Raw genomic sequence first — 10,527 nt, 5'->3', positions numbered from 1 at the left:
CCATTCTAACCACCTCCGGCCACCCACCTTAGACTAAAAAACCACTCCTCAACACTTCCTCCGATGAGGGAAAGAAGAGAGAGAAGAGAGCTTTTTTCTTTTGTCGTCTAGTGAGCCAAAATTTTTTTGGATAATTGTACCAGATTGTGAATATATAAGCAGTTAAAAACCATGTTTTTAAATAATTCAAGATATTCCCATGCTTCATTCAAATGAGCAAATCTAGGGTTATTTATTTCTTAGCATGCATACAACATTCATGGCAGACAATATGGTCGATATCATTAGCATTTTACATCAAGTGTTATTTATTTCTTTTTACAATGCAACAAGAGTATCATATTTTTATTAGCCGCAATGCTCCTGTATGATAAATAAAAAGCGAATGATGGCATCAAACAATAGGGCAAAGGAGAATCGCAAAAGACTGAGAACATGATTCAGTCCTAGATAGATGCAAACATAGTATCCGTTTAACTGTAAGTAATGATGCCTAGTAGTATATGACTTTAAAGATGCAGTAAACAAAACAACTCAACTCAATTAAGAAATAATTACAACTAAGAGTAGGTATGTGCAGCACATTTATAGTTGCAAAAACAACTCCAACCACTTTGAGGAGAACCCTTTTAGAATATTAAATCACTTACAACTTGCGGCATTGCTCTTCCACAGGCCTGGCATATGAAAATTGTTGAGCCCTTGAACCTTGATAGTTGAATTGAGGTGCAGCTGGTCTTGTAGCCTGTCAGATGTAGAAAGCATACTGAGCATATGGAAGCAGAAATTTTATCTCAACGGAATGAAACAAATAAGAGGAGAAGTATGGAAAGAAAGCAAAAAAGGTCACTGCATGGACTACTGAGTAAGTAATAAATTGAAACTTAAAATCAAGGTTGCCACCTAAGCACAATTCAGCAAATTGAAAGGAGATACTAATTTCAACTAATATGATGCAGAGAAACTGTACCTTTGTTACATCATAATTAGTTAGGGTTTGCTTTTTAACTGGAGACCAATGTAATGAATTATTTTGATGAAACTGGCCCAGCCCGTTTACTTGATGTGCTTGTTTTCTGTTTAATTCAATGATCTTCTGCTGCACTACAGGCTTCAACTCCTCCAGCTCAGTCAATGCCATCAGAAATTTCTAAAAGAATACATCAAATCAAATTGTGCCCCAAAAATTGTAACAAAAAATGCCATTTAATATGATAGAACAGACAGTGTTACCTTTTTCAAATAAACTTTTTGGCTTTGAAGAGATGCTCTGTAATCTCGATGGCATGGTAATGTCTCAGAGACCAAACTGAAATCAAAGAACGCAAAGTAATTCCAGAGGCATTTTTCGAATATATTTAAAAGAGGGTGTTTGGCATGTCACAAAACTGTGCCAGTTGTGAATAGTATGATTGGTTGTAATTGTTTTCAGTTCGGTAAATTTTTTCTTCCGAAGACTGATTCTAATCTTTTATTCAAAATTGGACCAGATATATTCTTACGTAAAATTAGTCTCAAATTTGGTTCGTTCAAACACACATTCCCACCAAAAGCAAGTGTTTAAATTTGTTTTTTTACATACATATTTCAACCAAACACTAGTTTTAATTTTGGTATTTCCATATACATATTCCCACCAACAATTTGTTTATTTTCTTCATTCATAATTTTGAAGAAAAAAAAAATGCCTCATATAGATATTTTGGACTTTCAACCTAATAAATGTTCACTCCTTCCCTCCCACTCCCCTCTCTTCCCCCCCACCTCATCCAAAAAACCAAAAAATTGTCAAAGCACAACGAACAAATCCAAGAATTCATGGACAGGACAAGGCTGACAATAATTCCCAATGAGGCATCAGAATGTGGTTTCAAAATTAAGGCAGACAATCATAAAGTGGATGTGAGAAAAAAGACGCAAGTTAATTTTATATGTGCAAGTGTGTGTGTGTGTGTTTGTGGGTGAGTTTGGTGTTTTTACGTGTTCATTTAGGTTTTGTAATTACCAACTAATGTCATTAATATGTTTTGACTCTTCAAAACTTTTATTGCTATTTTTTTATTTTTCAAAGCATTAAAATATCGGTTTGATGGGTAGATTTGTATAAGATATGCATACGTGTGTGTGTGTGTGTGTGTTGTCAAAACAAACTGAATATAAACTGAAACAAGTTTAAATTGAATTTAGACAAACTGCATATAAACCAAAACTTTCTAACTCAAATCCAGACAAATTGGAAGTTAAATAAAATAAATTCAAAATTGACATAATTTTATTTCAGGTTTAATTTAGATTAGAACTGAACCAGGTTTGTGGTTAGCCAAACACCCTAATCTGGCTGGTACCAGCCAATTAAGATCATAAATCAAAACAGGGATAATGTGAACTGCTCTATGTTTCTTACCTTGAAAATCTTAAAAGCATAATGTACAGATCTATAATATTCTTCTCTCTTCGAAAGACGTCAGCCTACAATTTAATGAGTAAACTGGAATCAGAGAGGCCATTGAGGACAACTAAACAAGAAATAACATAAGTATTACAATATTGCAAATGTAAGCAAACCGCAAGTGGCAGTATACACGTCCAGAAAAAGAAGCATTTCCAAATTTATGATAGCAACAAAATATTTCAAAGAGATGGGGAATTCCACCCTTATTCAGTCTACCCAAGTGGTTTAACACCCTCAAAATCAAATACTAAGGGCTTCCAATGATCAGTATAGGTGATATAAGGCTTTAATTTCAGTTGTTTTTGGTTTATTAGGTTTAGTCTGATCATTTTTTTTTTTCATTTTTTTTTTGAAAAAAAAAAAAAAAAAGTAACGAATTTCATTAAAAAGCTCATAGGGGCACAACCCTAACAAGAGAAAACTCTTTTAATTTTTTAATCGTGCTCTCTTTGGTAAATGAGATACTTGTTGGAGAGTGGCGATGGACTCTAAATATGGCAGTTTATGGAGAGGGTGGTGTTCTCTTGAGGTAGGTGGGGGATGGTTCTAGGATCAACTTTTGGCATGACCAATTATATGGTCTTGCTTGTGTGAAGGATGCCTCTATTGCGGTTAATTTGGAGTTTTTGGGCGACTCCAACCAATGGAATGTGAACTTTGCTAAAGCGGCGCATAATTGGAAGGTGGATATATTTGCTTCATTTTTCCAGATGTTGCATTTAGTTAGTGTGAGAAGAGGATGTGAAGATCAGTTGTGCAGTGGACTCCTTCCAAAAGAGGATTGTTCAAGGTCAAATCTTTCTATTGCTCTCTGGCTTCTCCTAAAGGTAGTTGCTTCCCCTAGAAGAGTGTTTGGCGGACTCAAGGTCCTTCGAGGGCGGTCTTTTTTACGTGGTTGGCAACGCTAGGCAAGATCCTCACCTTGGATAACCTCAGGAGGCAACACATCATTGTAATGGACAAACGTTGCATGTGCAAGAGGAATGGGGAGTCTGTAGACCACCTTCTTCTTCACAATGATGTGGCTTCCGCCATTTCGAGTGCTCTTTTCAGTCGTTTTTGGATGTCCTAGGTTATGCCGAGACGGGTTTTTGATTTATTTGAATGTTGGTGGTCCTCAACTGGCCAATGAGTGTTGCAATGTGGAAAATGGTGCCTACATTCCTCTTTTGGTGTTTATGAAAGGAAATGAATGATAGAAACTTTAAGGACAGGCAGAGGACGCTAGGGAAAATTTTATCTTTGTTTTATGAAACATTGTATTTTTGAACGGCGGCGTTTGTGTCTCCTCTATTGATTAGCTATAGAAATTTCCTTATTTGTTTTACTATTTCTAGTTAAGAGATTCCTTTTGTATACTTAGGGACACCTTACTCTTTAAATGAAATTGGTTTATTACTTATCAAAAAAAAAAAAATTATAAGTAATTTTATGTCCCCAATGGGAGGGAGATTCAAACTAATGCCCTCCACTTCATGAGATGGTCCCCAGCCGATGGAGCCACCCCTCAGAGACGAGAAAATTCCTTTAATTAGAAAAAAGAAGTACAAAAATCAACAAAACCAGAAAAGTTAGAATATTGTGAGATATTATACACCCTTGTCCATATATAAAGCAATTTGACCAAGATGTTGTTTTAACTCATTCACCGAAATCTAGTGATCTTCAAAACACCTTGTACTTTGCTCTCTCCGTATACACCACATTAAGCACAAAGGGGACATCATCCAAACGTCTAAAATGGAACTTCTTCCCAACTGACCTCTCCAACAATCCAACAACTTTACCACCCCCTCTAGGCATGACCCATTCTACTCAGGAAAGGCTAAAAATCGCAGTCTATAATTCTCATGCCACTGCACAATAGAGAAGAAGATGATCTATAAATTTCCCACTCCTTTTACACATGCTACACCAATCCACCACTACGACTTTTCTCTTTCTTAGGTTATCCAAAGTCAAAATCTTCCCAAGAGCCATTGTCCACACAAGAAGCTCGCTCTCGATGGAACCTTAACTCTCCAAATGGTCTCTAGACAGAGTGGATAACTTTTGATAAAACGATCTTACTTCAAACTTCTGCCTCTTGGATGGTATTCACCAAATACTATCCTCACCATCGTGTCTCAATTTGAGAGAATACAACACATTAAAATATGTAGTCACCAACTCTACCCCCCATTCATGCACAAGTCTGATAAAGATGAATTCCAATGAATATTTCCATTAGAAAAGTGCAAGTTATCCGCCAACCACACCTCCTTACAGCAAGCAATACTAAAGAACTCTAGAAATGAGTCCTTTAGTGGCTAGTCCCTACACCATAAATCATTTCAGAACCTTATCATGGTTCCATCTCTCACTTCATATCTAACAAATCTCAAAAAAACCTCCTCACCCCCTCCTTATATATTCCACACTCAAACTCCAAGGGGCCCCACTACCATCCCTAGAACACCAAGCTCTGTTGATACTATCATATTTTGCTTCCACCACTTATCTCCACAAAACCTCCCTCTCCATAGCAAAACACCATAACCATTTACCCAAAAGAGCTTGGTTAAACTAAGTCAAATTTCTTACTCCCAAACAACCCATTTTCTTTGGAGAACAAATCTTCGACTAATTTATTAAATGAAACTTAAATTCATCATTTATACTGCTCCATAAAAAATCTAGCTAAAGTTTTTCTAGCCTTTTAGCCACAGCAATCGAAATGGGGAACAAAGACAAATAGTAAGTCAGCAAATTGGACAATGAACTTTTAATCAAGGTCAACCTACTCCCTTCGACAAATACAAACTAGCCAAAAGCCTTTGCATTTTTTCAACAATGTCGCTCCATATAAAAGCATATTTATATGATGCTCCTAAAGGAAGACCCAAATACTTCATCAGTAGCATTCCTACTCTACACCCAAAGATGTTAGCCAAACTTTCTACATCATCCACTTCGCCGACTGGAATAATAAATTAATCTTTAACCAGACACCACTTTGAAACATAAAAGAGATGACACAAATTGTGGAGTTGTTCACTATTAGCCTCACAATAAATCAATATGTCACCCACAAACAAGAGATGAGACATTACAAAGTCTTCATTATTCCTCAACCCCACCAAAAACCTAATAATAGCCCTCTATCCATTGTGGCCGACGTCATCTTATGGGGAGGTATGAGATACAACTGCTTCCACCAACTGGGAGAGGAAAGCTGGCCGACATCATCTTTACAGCCCTAGTGTCTAATTTGCCTACCTACTTTATGTCTTTGTTTCCTCTCCCAGCTAGCGTTGCCAAGCGTTTTGAGAAGTTGCAACGGGATTTCTTGTGGGGAGGAATGAAAATGAGCCCCTCAAAAGCTTGATTCAAATAAACAAATTTGTGTTCTACGTCTCCAAAAGTTGAGGTTAAATTTCACTTAGTTAGCAGGTCCAAGGTGTGTTCACCACTCTATGAGAGGGGTCTGGGGGTTCTCAATCTGCTCTTGTTCAACCATGCCCTATTAGGAAAGTGATTATGGGGTTATGCTTCTGAGAGAAAGGCACTTTGGAGATTGATAGTGGATTTTAAATATGGTAGTCAAGGTGGATGGGGCTCCAATGGAGTCAATGGGTCTTATGCAGTGGGTCTCAGGAAATTCATCAAGAAAGGTTGGGACGTGTTTTCAAGACACAATTGATTTGAGGTGGGTGAGGGCTCCAAGATTAGCTTTTTGGTATGATGTGTTGTGTGGGGATCATCCCCTAAAGGAAATGTTTCAGAAGTTGTTCAACATTGCCTCGTCTAGGAATACTTTTGTGGTTGATCACCTTGTATTCTCTAATGGCTCCCCTCAGTGGACTGTCAATTTTGCTAAAGCAGCACATAATTGGGAGTTGGAGTTCTTTTCGCCATTCTTTGATCAATTGTATTCTATTAGATTAAGACAAGACAGTGTAGACAAGCTTTGTTGGAACCCCTCTAAGAAATAATTGTTTGATGTAAGATCCTTCTATAGTGTTTTAATCCTCCATGATAGCATTCCCTTTCCTTGAAGGTGTATTGGCAGAGTAAGGCTCCTTTGTGAGCGGCTTTTTTCGATTAGTTGGCCACTTTAGATAAGATTCTCACTATGGACAACCTAAGAAAGCAGCATATCATTGTAGCAGATTGGTGTTGTATGTGCTATGAGAGTAGGGAAACCATTAACCACCATTTACTCCATTGTGAGACAACTAGTGCCTTATGAAGTTTTATTTTTCGACTATTTGAGTTAGGATGGGTCATGCCTTGCTGGATGAGAGACCTCTTTGCTTGTTGGAGAGGGAAAGTTTGTAGTTCTCAAAGTGAAGCTATTTGAAAATGATTCCACTATGGATAATGTGGTGTATTTGAGGAGAAAAAGATGACCGAAGCTTTGAAGACAGTGAGACGACAGCGACGGAGTTGAAAGCCTTCTATTTCTATACCTTTTTCCAATAGCTGGTTGCCTATGATTATTTGCATATTTATAGTTTTCATGACTTTCTTGATTTATGTTCTTTTTCTGGCTAGGAGCTCTTGTATATTTATTGTGTACTTGGGGGCGTGCCCTTTGGTTTTAATGAATTTCATTATATATATATGGGGGTTGCAAATAAGTGATTGAATGGAGCAGAAATATCCAACGTCATTCATATGGTTAACATCAAAGGAACTCCACACCATGGACTTCCGTAAGAACTCTATATATTTATGATAAAAAATGAAAACAATTGTAGTTATAAAATAATATGGTAAAATTAAAAACTCTTACTCAGAAAAGAAAAGGTTTTCTAATAATTACTAAGCAAGACTACTTAGAGCATCTCCAGTAGAAAGTATAAACTAGTTTTTTTAGCTAAATTTAGCTATTATGCCTTATTTTCTTGCTCCAGCAGTTCTTGTAAAATAGAAGTTTTCCCTACAATTGTTACAGTAAATTTTCAAATATGAAAGTTTACTGTAGCAACTTTTAGTAATATAATATAATTTCTAAACGGTCTCATTTTCTTATTTTATTGTTCCTTCTCTCCCCTCTTTTTCTTTCTTTCTCTAGTTCATCTTCATCGAAACACATTCATCCTCAGCACCCAAATTTTTTTTTCCTCTTCTTCTCTCTTATCACGGATTCCTCATCACGTCACCCAACCCCCACCACCAAAGAACTCTTCAGTGCAAATCCATAACCCACCGAAGTCATGAACCCACCAAGTCATGGGTATGGCGCCTACCCACCACACCCACTGTCACCATAGAAAAAGCACTTCCACCAAGCCATGGCTATGACGTTCACGCCCAATCATCTAAATCCGGAAGTGATACTCCTTCAGTTCACTTCTAAAACATTATTTCTCCCTTCCCAATAATGCCTACCTGTGATTCTCATTAATTCTCCTAAGACAGCCACTTATCACTTGAAAACCGTACTTCATTCAAATTTACCATGCAACTTCAATACGTCTAACTCCATAAGAAGCTCAGCCTCAAGTTCTAAGGTTAGGCAAGGTACAATAAGGTGAAATTGAAACCTAGTTTCACAATAAGGTGAAAGTGACCAATCATCCTCATGAACAAATTGTCTGAGTGTATGAACAGCCAATGTAACCTCCCACTAGAAAGTTATCATAGCTTAAGTCCCTAACCATACAACATAAAGAAAGGCTCCAATGCATCAACATGCACTACTCTAGTAAGTGCATTAATACTTCACCCCACTAGAAGCAACCAGTCTTACCTTCATCAAAATCTCAAACAAATCCTTTCCCCAACACACTCTGTTCAGCTACCTACCAATCCAAAATAACTAAACCTTAACACTTAATCAAAAAATTAAACCCAAAAAAAAAAAAAAAAGCCTGCACACAGCGTGAATAATTCAAACCTGGCTTGGAAAACAATCCAAAAACAATATTCATAAAATTGTAGAATACCAATACGAAACCCTGAAGTGAAAATTCACAATTATCAACAAAGTTTGGGGAGGAGGCTGTGAAACCTGTTTGAGAATAGTGTCGGCGATCCGGAAGTAATACCAGAGAGAAATCCGATTGTTAACCTCAAGCTTCCGAGCACTATCGGCGACGTTAATCCTCTCAGAAGACAACTCCATCTTAATTTTTCCGCTCCTTTCTTGTCTTTTCTTTTCTTACTAGCCAAGCACCATTTGTTTGGGATCGGGAATTTCGGACACTCTGAACTCGAAATCTGAGAGGGAGACACCTTAGAGAGCGGTCGTGGTCGTCAATGGAGACTTGGGCTCGTAGAACAGGAGAGGGATCAGAGAGGGTACGATCCGATACAAGAAAGAAGGTCATTCGGGTTTCTCACGAGGGTAAATGTGGCAAAGAGAAAATCGCACGCGCAATCCATAAATTAGTTGCGACGAAAATAACTTGGAATTTTGGCACAAATTAAAGTTCTTCATGCCTTCTACTTAGAGGAAGTCCTTTTATGACTTCTACTTATAGCATTTTCAATGAAAAAGTCAAATGTTACTTTTATTTAAAATAGCTCTTTAAATATTTAAAAAATTCACTACATTGAATTAGCCAAAAGAAAATGTAAAATAAATATTTGATTGGAAAAGCTAAAAACAAAGCTAAATGTAGCAGCATTTTTTAAGTGAGCCATTTTATTTTTTATTGTCTCTCACATGTTTTCTCTTTTTCCCAAATAGTTTCCTACTTTTTCTCTGCATGTTCTCTTTTTCCCAAAACTTTTATCACTTTTAATAATATTTAAATGATATAGATAAAAATATAGCTAATCGGATGTGGATGCATTTAAAAATTTATTAGCTAAACTAGATAAAAGTGAGTTTTGAGAAGCCATTTTGCATAAAAATTTGACTACTCCATTGAAAATGCTCTTAGAGAGGATGACACATAAGTATTAAACAACAAAAGCAAGTGCTGTAAAAATGCCAAAAAGCATGATGTTTTAACTCACAGGTAAGTGACACTTTCCATAGGGGTGTTCAAGCAGGTCGGTTATAACCAACCCAACAACCGCTAACAGCTTATAACCGATAACCGATTTGGTAGTCTATTATTAAATACTGCTAACTACCTAGGGCTGGTTAGTGGTTTTAAGGGGTATAAAAATGCAGTTATAACCGATCACCGCCTTTATATATATATTTAAACAGAGACTGCAGATAAGATTGTAGGCTGAATATAAACAGAATATCTAGAAGGATACACAAAGATATAAACATAAATATGAATATGAAATGTTGAATCTACTTCAATTGGAAACATATATTCAAGAATATACATAATGAAAATAAGATATATGAAAATAAAAACTTACGAAAATATGATGCTGTAAAATTAGCTTGAAGAAGCTTTCATTGAATGAAATATTTTGTAATACATAGATGAAACTCTGACATACATATTGTGAGATTTCACTAATAATCAGAGAGGGAGAAGAGAAAAGAGTAGTTCAAAGTTCGGAAGAATCCGATCTGCGTTTACAGGAGCTAAAGGGGCTTTAAATAAAAATTAAAAGCTGAACACTGTAGATGAACAGTGATTTGTCGGGTGAATAGTGCTATGAACAGTGCTGAATAGTGCTATGAACAGTACGTGAATAGTAATGGCCGCCAAACAGTAATAGCCGCCAAAACAGTGACATGAACAGTGCTATATTTGGGAACAGTGTTTGCTGTATTTTGGAATAATGATTGCTGTATTTTGGAACAGTGATTGCTGTATTTTGGCTTCTCTAAGTCTCAATCTTCACTAAGATCATATGGGTCTTGGGCCTCCTAGTAAATGGGTTGTACTTGGTTTGTCGAAGAGGAGGACGAAGCTGGGCTTTGTTCTCCTTGTTCTTCAATGCCTTCTACTTTAAGGAGAAGGCTTCTGTAAAGGTCCTTGAGGTCTACTTTACATTGGACTTGGGCCATGACTGCTGCAATTTCTATCTGTAGATGTGATTTGCTTGTCAAGAATTGACTTTGAGTGGTGAATGAAGGAAATGCTCTCTGTATTGATGAAAGGATTTTTTGAATGTTGTATTTGTCCCACCAGTGGACATATCTGTTTCTTCTGCAAATTCCTTGATCA

At 36.8% G+C, this 10,527-nt stretch overlaps 1 protein-coding gene across 1 annotated transcript; it reads right to left on the bottom strand.

Annotated features, from left to right (window-relative positions):
* Positions 1-287: 287 nt before the first annotated feature.
* LOC132183764 (AMSH-like ubiquitin thioesterase 1) lies at positions 288-8,822 on the bottom strand. Its single transcript, XM_059597176.1, has 5 exons — positions 8,451-8,822; positions 2,405-2,469; positions 1,234-1,309; positions 971-1,150; positions 288-745 (listed from the first exon to the last, which is right to left on the bottom strand). The coding sequence occupies exons 1-5, from the start codon at positions 8,562-8,564 to the stop codon at positions 647-649; spliced, it is 534 nt and encodes a 177-aa protein (XP_059453159.1). The 5' UTR covers positions 8,565-8,822; the 3' UTR covers positions 288-646.
* Positions 8,823-10,527: the final 1,705 nt, after the last annotated feature.

Source organism: Corylus avellana, chromosome ca6 (genome assembly GCF_901000735.1).
Source record: "Corylus avellana chromosome ca6, CavTom2PMs-1.0".
Classification (NCBI taxonomy): domain Eukaryota; kingdom Viridiplantae; phylum Streptophyta; class Magnoliopsida; order Fagales; family Betulaceae; genus Corylus; species Corylus avellana.
Note: the sequence above shows the minus strand (reverse complement) of the source record. Positions and strands in the feature narration are given on the sequence as shown.

Bases quoted from the DNA above. Each gene is read 5' to 3' on its own strand.
- LOC132183764 (XM_059597176.1), bottom strand. From the start codon at position 8,564: ATGGAGTTGTCTTCTGAGAGGATTAACGTCGCCGATAGTGCTCGGAAG. The intron at 2,470-8,450 runs GTTTCACAGCCT...ATTAAATTGTAG, and splicing joins CCGACACTATTCTCAAACAG to GCTGACGTCTTTCGAAGAGA. The intron at 746-970 runs GTACAGTTTCTC...TACATCTGACAG, and splicing joins CTAATTATGATGTAACAAAG to GCTACAAGACCAGCTGCACC.